At 41.4% G+C, this 21,455-nt stretch overlaps 1 protein-coding gene across 3 annotated transcripts in view; it reads right to left on the bottom strand.

The window, feature by feature from the left end:
• LOC130161292 (collagen alpha-1(XVIII) chain-like) overlaps positions 1–21,455 on the bottom strand; it is a 53,578-nt gene that overhangs the window by 21,271 nt on the left and 10,852 nt on the right. For all 3 annotated transcript variants that reach the window (XM_056364492.1, XM_056364494.1, XM_056364493.1), the window contains exons 3-5: positions 2,470–2,717; positions 2,193–2,363; positions 1,291–1,422 (exon numbers count right to left, since the gene is read on the bottom strand). In XM_056364492.1, the coding sequence (XP_056220467.1) occupies positions 1,291–1,422; positions 2,193–2,363; positions 2,470–2,717 (551 nt within the window). The remainder of the gene's footprint in view (positions 1–1,290; positions 1,423–2,192; positions 2,364–2,469; positions 2,718–21,455) is intronic.

The following is a 21,455-nucleotide window of genomic DNA, read 5'->3' as shown; positions in this document are numbered from 1 at the left end:
AGAAACCCTTTTGATAGGTTGCTCCAGAACAAAACTGACTCCCCTCTGAGACCAAAAACTCCTGAATAAGCAAACGCTCTCCCTCCCTGGCTCGCTACATGTCTTTGAAACTCGCCTCAGATTTCACCAATAAAATGTTAATGAGAGAAAACTTCTTGGCGATAAAAATTTCTTTCCACTGTCCTGGAAACAAAACATGTTTAGTTTTTTTTTGTAGTTTTTCTCGTCACACGAACTTACATAATAACAAATCAAGAGGAAAGGAAGAGGACAAAAGGTCGTGATGCAGAAAAGAAGAGGCCTGGTTTTTGTTTTTAAAGTCACAGGGTAGTGCATTTTTCTAATTTAGACAAAGGCTATGAAATGATTTATTGATGATAAACTATTCTTATTAAAATGCAATAATTTCACAAAGTTTCAGATTTAACATCTTGATAACATTGAAAGCTCAGATTACTGTTTGGCTTTACTTGCTAAGCCATACAGAAAGCACACCATTGATTGATATTCCCTTTACACTGAACTATTTTCCTCTCATCATCCCTCCATCCCGACCACGCTGGGATCAGCACAGCTTTTCGCTGCAATTACAAAACAGAAAATCACAGATGATTGGGAGGAAAGTGCTAGAGCATTTACTGGTTCATTTTCTTTTACAAGAGCAGTGAGAGCAGAACACAGCATCGCATGTGTTACTATTACTTCTCCTGGATCTGATTCCTCAGCACTTCTCTATCACACACTCCTCATTAGAACTACACAGGGATATTTTTAACGGCAGATGCATGGGATTGGAACCTCCACCCTTAAGTCCTTGCTATTGTTTGATTGTGCTCCTATTAATTGGTGAACTGGCGACTGTGCTCTCAGCATAAGTCATTCAAGATGATACTATCGGCCATATTCCAAAAATGTAAATCACACACAGTTTGTCATTTATGAGGTCCCACAGGATGAGGCAGTGCTCATAAACACATGTGGTCATTCATTCCTTGTCTCCTGTGGTGGTCATAAAGCTGCCAACAAAGACGATTGTGTTCATGTCTCAAATGTAAAATAGGAAAACCTCCCGAACGCCACGTTTGTCTCTGCAGCAAGCGGCAGAGTCGACATCCATTTACATTTAGCTCATTGATCCAACACATCTGACTCTAGGGATGAAGATGCAATGCAAGAGACACAGAGGAGGAAATCACGGTTTTAAATGCTACTGTGTCAAAACATTACGGATGGCATTGGCTTGGCTCGTGCACGTCTATAAACAAATACTCCCGTCCCACCCCGACTCACCACAAACCTCGCCATGCCTGTACCCCCAGCGTTTCCTACGAAGATCCCAGAGCTGGCCTCGAAGGTCAGAGGCTGAGGACTCCTGGTGAAGGCGACTCGGTGGTATTCCTCACAGTCCATGTAGAGACGCACCTGAGGTACAAGGGGAGACAGACACATATTTTACTTTAAGCTAAGAACATTGTTACCTGCAGTTACATACACATTGACAGATCATATTATCTGAGATTTCAGCTTAGTGTCATTTTCTTACAACATCTTCATATATTAAATAAACATCTGCAAAAGATCAAAGTGAAACATGCATATTTAACATGTGCAGACTTGACATCCTCTGACTTTGACAGCACCTAGTGGTCAACAATATCCACAGCGAATGTCTAATTTCTGAACTTAATGAATCAGAATATTGGTAAAGGATATGTCTGTTGATATTCTGTTTTTCTTCAAACTGTCAAAAGAAAATCCCATGAAACGACTGAAGCCAACAAATTTCATTCAATAACACGTATTGCCTGTGCAGCCAAAGGCTGTTACAGCTTATTCCTCTGCACCATAGAACTCCACTGTCAGCCAAAAACTATTAAAAACACATGAATGATCCACGCCGTTTCACCGAGTGACAAGTTCTTTCATTATGTTTATTTTGAGTGAGTATTTGTGATCTGTTTTTAAAGATTTACACTCCCACTTGTTGTTGAAATGCTTGTACATCAATAGATTTACCAAAAACAAAAGAGTCCCTCTTGCAAAGTAGATTTTTTTCCACTGTTTTATGAATAACATGCAAAATCCTCATTGTCTCCAGACTTTAAATACAGTGCAGGGATCAGTAGATACAGTCGATATTATCTTATCATCTTTACCCACACAAAGACATGAACTGAACCCAGTACACCCACCTCTGCCCCCTGTACAGTCAGGGTAAACCTCGCCCATCTTCCTGTCAGGTCTCCCATTTTGAAGGAAGCTGCTTCCTGGGTCCCACCTGTTGTTCCTGGGTCGGTGTAGTACAGTACAACTCTCTGGGAACCATCCTCCACCTCTGACAACGCTATACCTAAGTGTACAATCTTAACAGCAAAGTTAGATGTTAAAAACCATAATTTTATATGGAGGCAGAAAACAAATAGGTTATGACAGAGATGAGGAGAGTTAAATGCAATCACACTGCCTTACTTTTTGATAAGCATCAGTAATGGCGAACAGCATGCCACCGCGCCGCGTGGTGGGTTTAGCGATGACCGTGACAGCGAAGTCATTGTAGAATGGATCGGGAATGAAGGACTTTGTGAGGCGGCCAACGTTGGCATCCGGTCCAAAGCTGTAGGCCGGGTAACCCTCGAAACCTGTGACGAAGGAGACGGAGGGGGGGAGGGGAACGCCGATCAACTCCGTCAGGTCCAAGGCTCCCTGAGAACCACGGTCTGCAAGAAACAAACATGGAGGTGGGAACCATGTTAGCAGAGGGGCAAAGAAAAATAAATCTCATATATAACAGAGCGCATCATCGACCTACTGACACCTTCACCGGACAAAAATAAACAGAGCTGAAAAGTCATCAAACAAAGCGGAACACACAAATTAATTACTGCTGTAAAACCATGTAGAAACAACATGGTATAAGGGTCCAACTCCAACACAGCAAATCAGGAGCCAGGCAGCTGCAGTGCTGCTTGGTACCTGGGTGTAGACAATATAATGATGCAGCTGCCATGTGCTGTATGCTGTGTGCTCTGTGTTTGATGTGTACTTGAAGGTGACAGGATAGACAGTCCACAGAGAGCAGGGGGCCAGTGCTGGACTACAGCTTATTCTTGCCTGGGGCTGATCCAACCTCGGGTCAGACGACTGAAAATATTAAAGCATTCCACAACGCAGACAGTCAGAGTTTCAATTATCCTCTAATTAATGGTTTAATTCCCCAACTGTACAGAAAAGATGGAGCTATAAAAGGTAATTAAACCTATGTTTACTAAAGGATGGAAACCCTAAGTGACCCTTGATATATAGATATATATATAGATATATATATATATATATAATATATATATATATATATATATAATATATATATATATATATATACATATATATATATATATCTATATATATATATATATATATCTATATATATATCTATATATAGATTTATTTATTTATTTTACATTAATTCTAGCTTGATCATGGAGTTCAGGTAGGCCTCAATGTCCCAGATTTCCCTCACACGTCTTCTCCAGGAGTTCACCCAGATCACTGTCAGACAGCCTGTGAGGCACCGATCTGTTCCAAGCAGTTTGGCTTTTACAGTTTGACAACATGTCAGATACACCCCATAAAGTTTGCCAAGAGGCTGAGAGGGGGCTTCGGTCTGTCTAATGCCCCCACCCATGTCATCATATTCTGCATACTTACCATTATTGTATGCACGGCTGAATGCACATTTGCCTGCTCTCTTCCTGTCCGTCAGTCACTCACACATAAATGAACACACACACGGGTTCTCAAGCATGCTAGACTGCATGTGCATACACTGTTAGTCTCTCTCCAACAGACATGCAAGCACTTTTTGAATGCCCACCTACCACAACATCTCCTTTCTCCTCTTCTTGCACACACACACACACACACACACACACACACACACACACACACACACACACACACAATCTCTCTCTCCACCACACCTGGTTCTCCTTAGTGGGAGGACCCCTGGAACAATCATCTGTTCTTTGAGTATGGGCAGCGGGGTATAGATGCTGGGCATCTGGAAGGCATTAGGCAAGACCAATACACACGTGCTGCACAGTGGCAGCTCCTGTAAATTAAGCTTTACCGCGTGGCATGCGTGTATGAGTGAGTGAAGGAGCAGCAAAGACAAAGAGAGAGGGGAAAAGAGAGACCTAGATGAAGATGGAGAGCGCCGAGATTAACACTTCTACAAGTGCAGTGTGTGTGTGTGTGTGGCCAGTAAGGCTCCCCACAGGAAGCAGGGCACACTTCTTCCCCCATGCACTAATAGGATTGAAAGCCCTACAGACTGTGGCAATTAAAAAATAACAATGAGGTGCAACCCACACCGTTCTGCTGTGTGACCTCCACTGTGGCTGAATACTTTAACGAGGCTGGACTGTAGTTTACAGCTGCTTCCGTCTCTGGGATGCTTGACACAGTGAAATATAAGCATGCTAAAACAAGCTTTAATATTTTCCAAAGACTCTGACTCATTTCTGATTCCAGAGAATCCTGGAATCAGAAAGTGGTGACTGGTCTGTTGGCTGCCTCCCCGCTCGACGCAGACGTTGCTCTCTATCTTCTGTGTTGTCAGTGGTAAAGTCCTGCCAACAGCACGTCTGCCAACATTCCCAGAGGTCAGCCTGTCACTCCTCGTCCTCTTTGCCCAAATGTGACATCACCCCAGATGTTCCTCTACTAGGTCAGAGGCTTAACAGCTGGGCAGATCGCCATGGAAACTAGAAAGATACACTCTCTGAACTTGCTCAAGTTCTCATCATGAGGCAGGAGCTTTGCAGAGTCAACATTTCTCCTGTGTCCATGCATCATCCCATCAGCGTATTCGCAATAAACAGCTGATCGTGGTGAAGGAATACGGCTTCACTGATGACTTGTGAATCTTAATAATGCTGTCAGTCGTGAAAGTGGAGTAGTGAAACATCCCAGTGCAGGACAATGTCAGCTGTGAGTAATTCCATCTCCGGGTGTGACTTCAGACGGATCAACCTTGGCTGAGTCTGAGCACCACCTGCACTGGAGCAGAGGAGGAAGGCTCAAGAGATACAGTACATGTCCTCCAGCTAATGTTCACAGTAATATTTTCAATGTGTATAAATGAAGTACAACATGCTGCCAGGTGATTAAGTCATCGAGGTGGTGAGCTGACCTCTCTGTTCCTGGGAACTTGTCTTTGAGCACTGTGAGGATAGGACTTTAACTTGTAATTTTAGTGCAGACATACAGTTATAGCATATTTAATTTCACAAGAAAGCAAGGGGGAAAAAACCCTATTTTTACTATGTATCATTATGTAACCATATGTTTTAAGGATATGTCGCATGTATGGTGCCGAGTCCTTTTATGGAACAATGACGCTGTAGAAAAATCAGACATTAACGTCTCCACAAACAGCAGCTTCAGCAGACCATGATGCAATGGGGCTCAGTCGCATTATTTTAAGTAAGAAGCAAAGGAACCCAGGTTGAAGAAAAATATACAGTTACCACATTTTTTTTTTTTTTTTTTAAATAGCATTATTTCTGTATAATAAACTGAAAAAGTCAGTAAACGAGGCTGATTGTACTGTAGGTGTATGAGGGTGTGTGTTTGTGTGTATTTACAGGGTATCTTGTGTTTGCATGCCTGCTCCCTTTCCAAATGAGCAACAGACAATCCAAACACTGCTGTCTCCACAGAAACATTTCTTAAAAAGGGTCAGTGTGTTTTGGCAGAGTGTGTCTCTTACTGAGAAAATCCCAGTGTGACACTCTGTTATGGCAAAAGCCAGACTATTATGAATACAATAAAAGACCAGTCTTAAGCACCACTTAATGACATGAGCAGCACCATTTCAAAATGAAGTGGCCTCTTTACTTTTGTGATAAAAGGGTTGTTTTAATAAAATAACTAACAGCACAATGTCTGCACAGTTCGATTTTAAAGGGTTGGAGACAACTTATCAGCCCTTAGTTTGTAACATACATATTCATCAACAAGGTAATTCATGATAAGTTATGGATCTATCAAAAAAAAAAAAAAAGATCAGTAAATACTTTGCTTGGCTTTCAACATTCACTGCACGAATGAACAAAATGCTTCACTTAATATCACATCAGCACAGACACCTAAAGGGCAAAATTCCTTGTGCATCACAACTGATAATCTGTTTACTTGAGAAGGGAGATTTAATAAAAGCACACACACGCGCACGAACAAATTCCTATTCTGATGCACAAATACACATAACTTACTCACATTATGAACAGAACAAAACAGGTGTCTTCTCTTACTCATACTGTACAGAGTGTGCACTTTTTATGACACTAAGGTACATGCAATAAAACAAGATGTAAATTTCAGTGTAACCGATTTTTGGTCACATTATAACAACATCTACTTCAAACAAAATCAGATTCTCATTTGTAGGTCTGGTGGGGGTGCACCCCATAGTGGAAAGAACTAGTCGGTTGTGGGTTTTAAAATGTGTGTGCTTGGCTAAGATTTTTAGATGTTAAGGTCTGATCAGAAAAGGGAAAAACAGAAAGAAATGTGGGTCATAATAATGTGGTGATGATAGACATTGTATTTGGAAAACTTTAACTGGCTCCGGCCAAAGTAGCTCAGCTGTCAGTCAGTGCACAGCAGTTTGTAATGAGCTGCCACATGTGATGAGAGACTCAGAGTCTGGAATCTAATCAAACCTCAACCATCTGTAACTCCACATCATCACAGATAGTCAGATAGGAACATGTTTATGGATCTTATCGGGTCACCTCTATATGTGCATGTGTATTCACAAACACACACAGCCGTGATCCAGAACAAACAGCTCATAAACTTTTTTCATACATTTAGAGACGTGAAACCTCTGTGGCTGTGGTCACACCACATTTTATAAAACACACTGCTGTCTCTCCCAGAGGTTCTCTCATTATGTAATCACTTTAACCCCTTGTCTGTTCCCATAAACACTAACTACACTGACTTGAACTGGGAAGGTATATAAAGGACACATCTGCCAGAAATCACAGCAAAAATCTCAGACAATCATGATGAGAGTCAGCTCTGGGGAAAAAAGATTGCAATAATGAGCTGAGACCGCTGGGAAAACAAAAGCCAGACAACAAACAAGGCAGAAACACTGTAGTAACTTGTTCATTTGTTGAATGAAATGGTTACTTCTTGCCAGCAGATTTTGAAATATTAAATGTCTGAGTGTCCTTGAATGCAACAGCAGGGAATTCACCTGCTAACAATTGCATTTTGGGGGAACAATAACATGCTTTGGAGATAAATATGAAGGCAATAAATCATGTATGCGATTAAATCAAATGGCTGATTAAAGATTGGGGATCAAAGATTTGTGTAATGAGGAAAATAATTACAGTCAAACGCACTTGCTTTGTATCTAATAAGCCAAAACATGCAGAGATTCTGGTATAGTTTTAAGCTTTTAATGGACCAAACAGTCGTTTAACACCTGTTTAATTTTGAGGAGGCTTCCTGACAACCAGATGTCCTCCTAACATCTGCGTGATGGCACCAAGTTTAAAACAAACAGTGATTTCCTTTCTATTCTGTTCCATACAACTAGAGATTAACTCTTTCTAAAAGGGCCTCATGTCATTCACTCAGGTAGACAAAACAAGACATCACCGCAGTGTTTGATTGACAGGGGAAGATGTGATGTCAGCCGTGTGTTGTTGCGAAAAGCAGGAGGTTCTGGATAAATTGCAAAGACCACACAGAATGTATATTCAACCCGTGAGTGCGTACATGCATGTGTGTGACCCGGTGAGGCTACGGGCCTCTCATTTAGCACAAAGCCGCTCTGTTAGCGTCCAAGCTGAAGTGCCAAGTCAGCGCAGTCATTAGGAGGAGGAGAGTGGAGCGAAGAGTAGACTGTGATCAAAGACTCCCGGCGCTTAGCTCACTTAGCTGGAGATGGATGGATCCTGTACAGGATGATGTCAGAAATAAAGGCACTGCTTCCACTTGTGTGAATATCTGATGGAAGAGATTAAGCTTGTCTGGGTTAGCATAGTGTATAAATGATGTGTTTCTTGACTTTGATGACACCAAGTCTGCTTAAACAATAAAATATTATTTGCAGAAGGAGAGAAAGACCCAGCTACAGAAGTTCGTAAATCTAATTTTCAACCTCAACGTGTTTATTTTCTGAACGCCTTTGCTTTACACGCATGTAGCAGAGTATATTTTCATTATCACTTATGTAAGCGAGGATGGAAGGAAATCCCATTCTCCCCAAGTCCAAGGAATACTATAGTCATGTGCCAGTGGGAATATGACCAGTGAACCCAAAATATGAGAAAGACAAGTGGTAACTTTATCACGGGAAATGGTTTTCATGTTCAAGTAGAAATGTGAGATTCATATATCTAAGGAATGAGGTAGCACCTGCGTATGCGCCTCTCCTGTATGTTAGGAATGTCATAGTCATGCTGAGGTTGGAATTAGAGGCCTGTATAGATCATGTGCGCAGAAACACACAGAATGTCTCAAAATCAGCAAGCTACCAGATCTGCTCGATTTGATAGAGCCATTCAGACAGGTTTTTATCCAAAATAGAATTTGTGGTTGATACTGCATCTATTTATTCCTCCCAGTGGGGAAAAACTGATTACATGGTGTTGCAAGCACCTTACTGCAGCAGCAGAACCATATGAGCCACACATGGAAACAAATACTAAAAAGATGTACTGAAGATGATTAGTATGGGAAAACATCCCCTACGGTTTTAAGGGTGGGCTCACCCAAAAATTAATTTCCAACATCTTTTTAGTGGAAGCCACGTATATAACTTTGGTTTTATTTGTTTTTCTGTCTCCACCCAGCACAACAGAAGTGAATGGAATTCTGATTAATTTACAAAAACCAAGAAAAACCAACATGACTCACTGAATGATTTTCACTGGAACGGCTTTCTACTGAAAGAAAGTCTGTTGACAGTGTCAGTATCTCAAAATGTTTGCAAATAAAACCAAAACCGTCTGCATGGCTACATTTCTTTGTGTGTGTGTATGTGAACACTTGAAGCCTAAATCAGAATTTAGGGCTGTAAAAGAACTGTAAATTCATCCCAGATACACCTACTTAGTCCTTATGAAGCACAGTTACAATGGAGTCCTTCATAGGCTGGGAAATACAAATAAATATGTGGAGTAAATATGTGGGGTTTCCAAAGTGGGACGTTACCTACTGCAGCTTTAATATACAGCAATAATATAAAAAGGGGCTTGTTCTGTTTGGTAAATCCTGAAATGTCAGCATCCAGTTTCCTTTTAAGTAACTTTGCAGTGACCTCTCAAAAACCTTTGCAAAAGAGTTAAATTTCTGCACAACATCATACCATATATAAAAATTTTAAAATATTAAATATGTACAAAAAGTGAGCTCCAGCAATTCTAATAAATGAAGCCAACATGAGTTCATGTTCTAATGGGCCTACAACAGACATCAGCACAAACACAGCACAGCTGATTATCCCATAAAATGGAAACAGCTTTTATAGCTATTTAAATTTCAACTGCTGGTGAGATGAACCAGATGGTTTACGAGAATCTGAATAAGCCGTTTCAAAGCTTGCCATCCTGGATGCTGGAGCAGACCCAAGCATATCTCCACAGGTATTGTAATTCGTATTTGGATAAATCCCCAACTTCTCTTTTTAAGCTATCAGCACTCTCCATTTGACAATTAGTCTCCACCGGAAAGGCCGTGACAGACTGTTTGGGTTATTTCCTGCTCAAACTTATGAGGTCATAACATTTGGGAACACTTTAAATGACAGGATTGTGTTTAAAACGAAGTTTCATAAGAGCCCGTTTTCCTCATTGCATACCACATTTATCAGTGTTGATGCTGAGTAGGTGTGCACCACATTCATTCTCGATGGCTGGTTATGTAAACAAAGTACGCCTGATGGAGCTGTCGAGAACATAAACCACAACAATGTGGATTTGTTACTGACTCCAGAAGAGAATAAACTCCTGTCTGCATTAATTTGCCGTTACCAACTACATCACCACCCATCACATCCAAATTCTATCTGCAGGATTTCATAACCAATCAGTTTTCCATGACATACTATGATCTTGGCTCAGCAGCGCTGCTCTACAAAGTCTCAGTGCCAAGACTGCTCAACCAGAACTCTGTTCATGTCCCCGATTAACCCCTGTAGAGAGCTCTGGTCTCCATGGAAGAAAAAGAGCCACTTCAGCATTGTGCTCGGGGTCTGATTATTCAGGCATGAACCATTAGTTCCCTGGGTAGAAAAATAAATAAATAAAAGAAAACGCAATTAGCTATTCGGGTAAAGGGAAACAAATCCCAAACCTTAAATGTTTTGGGGGAAATTCCACAGTAGCCAAACCAGTATAAATAATACAATGATCCCGCAGGGAGGAAATGATAAGCTCAATGGAGAGCTAATGCTAAGTGGCTTTAGTTGCAGACTGAGTAATACAAATCACTGGTTAGTTTATTCAAAACTGAAGGTATTTAGAAAACTTATCAAAAAGAAAATCATTTACATACAACAATGGATTCTTCAGATTATGATAAAATTTTGACCATATTTTTTTAGTCTAAAGTTTAGCTGGAAAGCTTTCGCACAGGACCAGCCAAATATTAAATTTCTTACCACTATAAGTGTTGTCATTGCCACTGGACATTTGAAACTCTATGCTTTTTGTGTTAAGAGTTCAGGGACAGTCACAACAACCTTCTGCCAACAGACTGATTTCTACCAACTCCTTCCAATGGGTTTCACATGATACAATTTGTCAGATGTTGCCTTGAAATTAAGTGAAAACACCACAATGCAACTGTTACCCAAACAGGCACACCTCTTTGTGTTGTTGCTAAACAAGCGAAAGCTCCAGTTTCTGCTCCAAGAAATGACTCGCTGTACCCACCGCAATAAAATGAGGCAGTGCACACTGTCTCATCCTTATTGATGCCAGCTGCAGTACTGAAACCACCAAGCAAGACTTCCAGATGTGAGGAGATGAGTTTTTATTATTGCACAGACTGGATTTTATCATTGATTTATTTGTATCCGTTTGTGATTTCCATAGACAGTATTGTAGGGGCAGCTGAGAAGTGTCCAGTATGGTGAACTCAGTTTTGTATCTAGCTTTTTGCTGATGATGTGGTTCTGTTGGCTTTTCTTGGACTGTGGCCACCAATATGCAATGGATGAATTGGTTGGGTTTAAACATTGCTGATTGGGAAGACTTTGTTGCAGAAGTGGCTCAAGCTCTTTTTCACGAGTGACTACAACAGGAGCAGTAGTCCAGCTACTTTCCAAACCATCAACTACGGTCAAGTTTTTAGTAGGGATACATAGATAACCGAGTCAAACACCGTGGGATCCCCAGGGGAGAGCAGACACCTCTGGGCTACTTTGATGAACTTGCTACCACCGTGCCTGGACCAAGGTAAGTGGCAGAAACGAATGGTTGGACTTTATAAATCAATACACTGATAAAGCATCACTGATTTCCCCATTTTCCTGCATGTTTTCTGACCTGAAACTGCTGCTCTAACCATATGGGAATACACATTGGATTCTAGTGGACCAGTCAATAACCACAGTGTCTACGGGGGCTGTTCTCATGGAATTGCTGCCAGTCTTATAGCAGTGTCCATGCAGTATTGTGACAGAAGCTCCCACTGTTGTCAGCCAAAGAAAGTGAGTGCTGTTCTTCAGCAGGATTAAGGAATCATTCATCGCCACGTTGGGTTCGTCTTCTTCCTTATGGTGGATGGGGGTGGATTTCGAGGTATATCCATCATTTTGAGATTCCAGCTGTCTCTGGATGGACCTTTGTATTTTCCCACCCAAGGCTCGATTGTTGGCGTACTTAGAGGACCTTCTGCCAGTGGCCAAACCCTATACCAGAAATTTTACTTTATTTGTATTTATTTAATTTAGCCAAAAGATGCCATGTTATATTGAAGCTGCAACAATGAGTCTATTACTAGTTAGAAATCTTGTCTTAATGTAGCTTTAAAAATGTCTCTCTCTCTGTAGCTCTCTCACACTGCACTACACACACACACACACACACACACACACAAACAAACACACACACACACACACACACACACACACACACACACACACACACACACACACACACACACAACGGGAGCCTTATGTGTGACAGGTAAAGTGAGGTCTGGACTGGGGTAAAAGGGGCTGAGCGGTAAGCAGAGCGCATTCTTGTTTTTCATCCAACAGTCGTCTTGGGGAGCAGGGTTGACTGTTTCTCAGTGAGGCAGTCCAGCTACTTCTCGGCCGGTGGTCTTACAGACGACCGTCCACTAAATGTATGGTAATGTATACAGTGGAAAGCATTCAGTGAAATACACTAATACTGTTGGTGTAAATCTGCTCTTTGATCCGCTTTCTCTTCCGCTGCATTTTTTGTGCAAATGCAAACACTTTATAGAGTGTGTACAGTATGGTCGAATGCACTGGATCTAAGCATACACTGAGCACAAAGATGTCCAACTTAAGTGCACTATAGGATCTTAAGTATTAATCTTTTATTCAGTGTCCCCAAAAATAGCTGTAATTTTCATCACAAACATCGTCCATCTTCGTCAGGTTCTTAATACGTCTTGGAAAAACAGACGTCTGCCAGGAAACACTGAGGTTTTTAAATGGTAGCACTGCTGTAGGTTTCGCAGGGGGTTAGGGGTCTCAGTGTGACTCCAGCAGACCGTGGAACAGGAGTGTATAATGACTTCCTAATGACAACAGTGTAATTGTAGCATCCAGGAGGAGAGGGGGTCATTTCAGGTCAGGGCAGAAAAAGCTTGCAGTGTCATGATTTATGTCCACGATGTTTAACTTTTTTAAAATATCGTATTTCTACGCAGAAACGGGCTTAGAATTTCCTCTTTGGTCCAAACTGGGCATTTCATGTTACAAATAATTTTAATTTATATCCCACCTGCTATACTTTTCATACTCCTCCCATGTCGTGTTTCACTCAAAGAATCGTTTCTTTTCAGAGGTGAAAACCCGAGTTCAGGAATCTATTTGGCTCAGTAATATAGGAATTCAAACCATCCCTGCAGATTTAAAGCTGTTTTGGTGCGAGTCTGGACCAGCCATTCAAAGGTCTGGAGCGTGCCCATATAAGCCGACACTGGACAGGACTGGGGTCACTGATAAGGGTCTTTTTTCTCCGTATCCGTACAAGCCGGCCAGGTCCAAGGCTGCAGAGTGCCAAAGGCCGAATAGTTTGAGTCGGTTAGTGTCAGCGGAGCCAAGTATTCCTCCCGTCCGTCTAACCAGAAACACACACAAACACATGTCTATGCACACACACTGCCGCCAGCTCCCTGCTCCTTCAGAGTTCTTATCTTCCATCTCAACATGGGGCACCGACTTGGCAGCGGCAGCGAGAGAACAGGATCACCTTTGTAAAGTTGAATATTTGCCGTATTTTTTCTTAAATTTTTCACTTAATCCCCTCAGGTCACTTTTCAGCACAATATCCGAGTTACGTGCAGCTTTCAGGTGCATACTTAAAAAAAAGAAGAGGTTAAACATGCATGCTCAGGTATACAGCTAAAGGCAAACATCTGTAGCCCTATATGTCCAAATCCCATTTTAAGTGTGATTCAGTAGAGTTAAAAAACACAGTATTTTTCTGATTATACAAGCCAAAAATAACTGTGGAAAATCTAATGTTCCCTAAATGTCATCATGGCAAATTTGGAATTTGCTTATTTAAGAAAACCTCAAATACACAAGATATCCTCAATAGTTGGAAGGAGATTTTATGCAGCATACAAACGATGAAATTCTTGAAGAAATAAAAACCTATCACAATATTATAAATGACACAGGAGGACCAAATACAACAGAAGCTGGTCTTCTTCCTGAGCCTGAGATGATTGCAGTGATACTTTGAGTGATTCCGGAGGAAATGGAAAAGGTAAAGAGACTCACGGGTAAAGTGGAGAAGCCTCAGAAGCATGTAAAAAGTCAACAATAGTCAGCAAGCAAACACCACATTAGAGGAGCAATTTACCACATTAAACCATTGTTTTTGCCTTTTCCTTTTTTCCTAAAGTTCAAATTTTATTACCTCTCATTACCATTTGGATTTGTTAATATATAATGTGTTGCCTCATAGTGTTTAAAACTTTTTGGAAGACCTTCTGCCCCGCTCTGCCTTCAAGTTAATTAAAGGAGCTGGTGGTAAAAGCGGACATCCACATGGGTCAAATGTCATGGGGCTCCGTGTAAACGGCACGTTGTTTCGGCTTACCCCAAGCTGTGTTTAACCAGCTGTAGAAACTGCACTCTGACCAAGGTGTCAGAGGAATGATGGGATAGCTTAAAAAAAAAAAAATACACTGCCTGTTTTTGGCAGCTTGCCGCCACAATGTCCAGCCCTCAAAGTAGAGCTTGTGGAGAGAAGGTGCAAAGCCTCTGTCTCAACTGAAATTAATTTGATGAATGAGCAAGAAGAGACAGAAGAGAATGGGAGTGAGGAGAGGTGATAATGTGGAGGAGAAAGGAGCAATCAATCACTTATTAAAAGAGAGGAAAGGTGCAGAGCTTCTTTCTCACTTTATCAACAAAACAGCTGGGACCTTTTAACGCGGCCGTGCTTTGTCATGGCTCCTGCCAGAGGAGAAAGAGAGAAGAAGAATAAAAGGAGTCGAAAAATGCTGACTGCATGAGTGAGAAAGAAAGAGTGAGGTGGGCAAATGAAAAAAGCCACAACTGAAGGATCAAGAAAACTATAACCGCAGCAAATGTAGAAAGGTGCACATGAAGGATCAACATCTGTAACTAAACATCGCCCTGTGACCTTTTCATTTTCATCTATATCAGCTCCTCGAGCCATAAAAGAAATCTCTTAAGATCCCCTTTCCTTGTTTTCCAGTGATGGGTGCCAAAGCTTTGCAGTCAGGCAAAGGTTTGGCCTGTCTGTGTTCATCACATAGAAGATACTCATGTAGCTTATCCAAACTGTTCCTACAGTGAAAGGGTGGAGGGGGGGCAGGCTGAGTACTACCATCTGCTTTAACTCTGCAGTGTGAGTTGTTCGCTACAGTTTGAAAAGCGGGCCCTCGGCCAGTCCACTTGCAGTCCGGTCCATTCGTTCACTTGAGTGTGGCTGTTTGGCTGTTGCTGTTTAAAGAGTCCTGACCGGCCTGGATGACCCCACTGCAATGTCCTCATTTCAAATCAAATTATGTTCATTCTGTAGATATATTCACTCTTTTCACAGACCATAACGGAGCCACTTTCCAAATGTAGTGCCTATAAAAGATCCCCGTTAGTCATACAGACAAGGGCGTAGGAAGACAATAGTGTGCTCATTGCCAAAGAACTGGATGCACAAGTTCTTGATGCGTGCGCAAAACCCTGACCTCAACTTCATCCAGCATGTCTGGAATGAACTTGAACGCCACCCGTGAACCAGGCCTTATCAGCCAACACCAGTGTCCTACCTCACTAATTCTCCTGTGGCTTATTATAAAGACCAGTGTTGGGTTATAAATGCCTTGTGGTTTGAACGTCGACTTACTGTAACTACTTCTGGTTGTGTTTTGGTAACTCTCCAACCCACAGCTCCTCCAGAGTTTTACTTTGTCTTCTCTGGGGCCCGGCCAGGAGCTGCACAGAACCACTGAGTTATCGTCTGCGATATCAGGCCATACCATGGACCGAGGTCACCAAGGGCAAGAACTTCTCGGTTCAAACAAATTACGGTTAGCTACTGCCACCTGGGTGGAGCTCCCTCCATCATGTCCACCGCAATTACTCCTTATCACCAGATTAGTTGCCAAAACGGTGCAGTTTTCCACTGTAAGCAACATTCTGCTTCAAAAGACCTCAAATGAGTCCCCTTGCACCCAAACTGTCTCCAACTTCATTAGTCAATCAGTAGCTAAATTGGGTCAAAATATAGCCCTGGTTCACCCCACAGAGGAAATGACCCCAATCCTTGACCCCAGTGTCCTACAACAACCGAGAACACTCAGCAGCTGTTAGCATCATTTGTCAGGTGGAAACCAGGTCAAGCTCATTGGCTTTTTTATTTTAACTTAAAATTCCTCTTGTCTTTGAAGTGCTTGAAGTGTTGTATCCACAACAAAAGCCGAACCTTTTTAGGAGGACTCCTTTGGAAGTGGACAAGCATTTGTTTCATAAGTTGTTTAGAGAGCAGTTGAATTTCTCTTGTCGGGGGGTGGTGCTCAATTCTAGTTGTCAGGGCAAAACTCAGAAAAGTATGTGAATTGGTCTAATCTGCAGGATTTAGACAGTACAGAGTATGTTGAACTTGGCCTGAATTTGACATGGAAGATAAAAAGTGGAAATAAGAGAGGGAGGAAGAGAAAGCATTTAGTTTAGATTGAAAAAGAAGGAAGACGACAAAGCAAATAGCAGATTAAGAAAAATGCAGAGTAAATACAGAGCGCAAGATAAGAAAGACAACTCTTAAAATTAATAAGGACTCTAAAGGGTGAACAGTTGGATCTGCCAGCTCTTATTCTTATGTAAAATGTTTGTTTTTTTTAAATCAGGGATTGAAGGGATGAGTACAAGTTATATTGTTTGTGCCACATGTTCCTCGTTCGCCTCTGGTCTTGACTGAGTGTGAAGAAAATTACAAATTCTGATTTCAATTAAAACAAACACGTAAAAACAACAGACAAGCGGCTGTGTGTTCATTTCTCAGCTTCATGACCAAGATCCCTACAGTGCATTTACTTCTAATATGCACTGTAACGCTCCAGCTCCTCAGGAGCCCCACAAGCCAGTCTCTGCTCCATCTGCTGCTCTGCACCACGGACACATCAGTCCTGTTTTTACAGTCAAGCCTCGTAGCTTCCAACATGTTTTCATTTGCCATATTCTCAGTTGTGTGTGTATTGCTCCACTGAGAACATCACTGACTTGTGCGTCTCCATAGCATCAACTTGTCAATGAAAGCTTGTTTTGTGTTTAGCTTGATGACAGGTTTTGATGTAATGCCATCAGTGTTGGCCCAACACACGGAAAAACTATAGAAAGGTCTTCACTTCTCTTGACTTCAACAGTTTGAAACTTTTATAGCAGAGATGAAACAAAAAGGAGTAAAAGTTATTTTGTTGTTACTGGCTCTAACGCCTGCTGCTCCATCCTGTTGAGCATAAATTTGAAAGTGAGTGGCAGACATGGAAAGAAGCCAGTGAGGTTTTCCTTGTGAGTGCCGCCTCTTCTTTATTTAAAGTACAGCAAAGAGAGATGATAAGAGTGAGCGCTGCATCTACTGACAAAAGAAGCAATAGCCCCAAGTGCTGAAGACTATAGTTGCAGTCAGTCAGTCTGAGGTGACTTAATATGAAGCAGATCAATGCTAAAACAAAGCACGGGCGCACTATTAACAGTAATGAACATGAAGCTACAGTATCAGCTACTTCAGTAGGGCCTGAGTCTTTCACTAATGACCAACTTTTCAACTACTAACCAGTGAAATTCGATGTCTTTCATTGAATAAAAAGTTCAGAAAAAAAAGACGCAGTCAATTCTTTACTCCTGGAAACACACACACCAACAAAACCTGTCCCCTCTCTCTACTAATGAATAGTCTTGGTGTTCTGCAGAACGAGCAGTTTGATTTACAGAGCCATTGTTGAGGTAACTTTATCCAGAAGCGACTGTTCGTCAGTTCAGCTGCTCTGAAGATGTATATATATATGTGTGTGTGTGTGTGTGTGTGTGTGTGTGTGTGTGTGTGTATAAATGTGTGAGTTACTGCACGGGTGTAAAGCTTTCCAGATTTAGAAGCTGGCCTCTCTCCTTGCTAACAGTCTCCCTCTAACAGAGGAGATTGCACATAGCTGTTAGCCTCCATAAAAATCCTCAACAAGTACCTGCTGGCACCCGGACAGCCTCTTTCATCCCCAACATCTGACCTGGAGTCAGTTTCCGCATCCAAGAGATAAACTGACAGCGTGACAATCTCGTCAGCACACACAAAATATCAGCATCAAACTTTCTGTGGTGATTCATCATGAGCTGAAAATGGCAAAGACTGGTGGTTTTAGATAGAGATATTAATGAGATGAAGTTGTCGACTTTGTTTGGTTTGTTTTGTTGTTAGCTGTTGCGCTAAACAATCACAAGTGCATTTCTGCTCCAATTCAAACTGTTTCTAAACACCTCCATTAAACAGTTTACCAGATTTAGTGTATATAAGTATGATTTCTCTGAGGAAATTGGTTCCAGCGCTCTCGGCCTTGTACTGACAACGCATACAAATTGCTAACAAATGCTGGAAAAACCAAAACACCTGTTGGGATAGTTTAGGATGGACAGCCACATGTCCTGAGCGGTAAGACGTAATCAAGACTCTGCTTCTGTCTGATTATACTGATTATTCTGGGATGTTTTAATCTAAACATGATAATGTCTTTGCATGTTTCTCTCTGTCAGATGAATGCTCATCTCTACAGAGTCTGACCTGATGAGGCAGCTATCAAACTACAGAGACTATAAGAATCAGGGTCAACTACTTTATCCCTGTAACATGTACATTGGAACTTCTTTCCTAATTCCATCTTTAAAAACTACCGGCACTGTCTGAACTTTAGACTTTCAGACCTGTTTTCTTAATTTTCACCTTAAACCAGAAAATATGAGCTCAAGAATGTTCAAATCCAACACACTAGAAATGAAAATGAGAAGTAGAAAAAACTGTTTTATTCGGTAAAGTCCTGGTGGAACCTATTCTAAGAGACAAAACTAGCATGTCAGAATTTTTCTTTGCCTTTCTTTGTCTGCTGTGACATTTACATGTCCTCCATGTCACTGTGGACGCCTTGGTTGTTGACATTCCTAATCCCAGCAGTCAGTCTCTGGCCTTTACTCCCCGGTCTTCCACAGTGTTTTTCAGGACCTGCATATTGTCGAAAGGTGAAAGGCTTCATTATGTTTCTTTGCCAATTCACGGAAGTAGCACGGTGAAGATGAACCGATATGAAATAGCAGCCATCTGCATAAATATAAGCTGATCCCAATGAAGTCTAACATCTTACTCCTGCTCTCAATATCTTTCCCAGAATTCTGTGTAGCAGTTAGCAAAAGGATGGGAGCTAATTCTGTAATGGTTCCATAAATGTCAGTATCTATTTTCACACGGAAATGGCTCTTTATAAGAACCCATTATACAGCATTTGAACACTGTGGTTGGCTATAGTTTCAAACTTGGGTGCACAGCAACTTCATTTATACATCCTTGGAGATTTAACAGACCAAAGTGAAGTTTACTTTCTGCAATGTGTTTCTAACTGCTGAGAACATCAGAGAAAGTAATCCATACTGTAGACTACAATATCCTTTGGGTGCATATATTTTCCAGACAGGTTTTTAAGTGGTGGTGGTCTGCTGCTTCTGAACGAACATGGAAGAAACATGTCTCTGAAACCACAATCCTTCCCCATCATAAACTTAAAGACCTCAGTCATAACCCTGACGAACACCATGCAGCCCTTCACTTCAGAGCTCCGGGGGTTACAAGACTAGCCAAGGCGGTAATAACAATAATAATGATGATGATGATGATGATACTGCCTGTCGCACTCTTCTTGTTCCAGACCATTACATGTGCGTTGCATCATCTGTTGGAAACTTCACAGGGGAGGCCTTGAAGCCACTCAGCAGACTTCATCTTGTATGAAAACAGTGAGGATGGAGCCGGGGTGAACTGTCAGGTTTAAAATCCTGCCATCAAAAACATGTCTTCAGGAGTTAGAGGAGGAAAAACATTAATGAAAGGAAACTGTTAGAGTTTACTGCTAAGTGCTATGCTATGCTATGTTGTGACGTTTCCAGCTGGCCAATATAACACAAAGCAACAACAAAGTCTTACAGAGTTAACAAGTTTTTACACATAACTCTCTATATCTTTACTTTTCTTCACCACAGATCCTGTGTTTTAATGCGTTTGAAAATTATTGTTCAAAAAATCTTCAAGGAAAACTGTCACACTTCAACAGTGAACCAATTCCTCTCAAAGTGAAATTAACTGAACTCCAATCCGCCCTCAGAAACATATCAGCTTACACGTCCTGCTCTGCTGTGTTTCACAAGAAGGAAAATATCAAAACAAAAGATAAAACTTCTGCCAGCATTTAGAGATCTCGCCACGAGTGTTCACAGTCGGGTTATGCTCAATAACGCATCAAAAACAAACTGATTTCCCAGTTGGTGTTATTTGCTGAGAGGAAATTGGGCCAGAGTTCATGCTTGGTATCTGCTGCCAGTGGGACAGAATCCAGGGGTTGCCTGCTAAATGGGCAGAAATCTCTGCAGGTAACCACAACATCACATTAAACTGGTTCTCTTCCCCTTGGCCACGTTGCCAGGTTTGACTCAGCTGTGAAAGTTTGCCGACGAGGGGCTGCAGAGTGCCCTGTTCAAATGGAAAGAGCAAGGACTTTGGAAAACTGTGTTGTTTGCTCTTGATCTAGTCCAGAACAAGACCATACATCTATAAAAGCTTTGATCAATGCAGTATAATATCAGTGCATTCAAGATTTTGGAATCACTCCATACCTACATCAATGGAAGGCGCATCAGATTTTACAAATCAGATGCCAAAAAGCAAACTGCACAGCTGCAATGAATTAAAAAATACAATATAACGGAATCAACTGTGTAACAGAGAGGACACTAGTTGCCAGATGAACCACAGACAAAATTTACCACATTTTCACTGTTTCGCTGCAGTTAATTTGAGGTCCTGTTTGCCAGATACATGCCTCTAACCGCCATGATTTTCCATTAAAACCACTGCTTTCAGCTTCCCCATCCTGCAAGCTTCATTCAGTTCTTAATATATACGAGTAAGACATCACGGCTATTGTTGATGATGACGCTGTTGATGACTATGACCACTTCTGTTAAATACACAGAAGAATTCGGCCGATTGTCGTTTCAATCCAGTGAAAACAGCTCGAATCTTGACAGAAACCGTTTTTCTATTTTCCTATGTAATAGCCTCTGTGCCTAAATTCCACAGTCTGACAGTGCTGCCATGATTCGGGGCTTGTTGACTGATTTTGACAGGAGCTGCTGAAACAGCAAGGAAATGGGATTTTTTTTGGGTTAAATAAGGACTGACCTTTGCTCTACTGTCTGTGGGAGGTTGGAGACCAGATCTGTTTTTCTCCACACTTTGGTAAAAGAAGCTGGAAGCTTGAGTGCCACACAAAACAAAACAACCATGTCTGTTTGGCCCAAATTAGATAACGGATGTCTTGATTCCAATAAAGTGACCATCTTACTTTTTTTTCTTGTTGATTCAAACAATTAAACATATATACTAACCAGAGGTTTCAGATGAAGTCTAATGAAAACATCAGGACTGGTTTCAGAGGTTAAA

The sequence above is a fragment of the Seriola aureovittata genome, chromosome 20 (assembly GCF_021018895.1).
Source record: "Seriola aureovittata isolate HTS-2021-v1 ecotype China chromosome 20, ASM2101889v1, whole genome shotgun sequence".
In the NCBI taxonomy this organism is placed as follows: Eukaryota; Metazoa; Chordata; class Actinopteri; order Carangiformes; family Carangidae; genus Seriola; species Seriola aureovittata.
The sequence above is the reverse complement of the archived record's forward strand: the minus strand, read 5'-3'. Positions and strand labels throughout refer to the sequence as shown.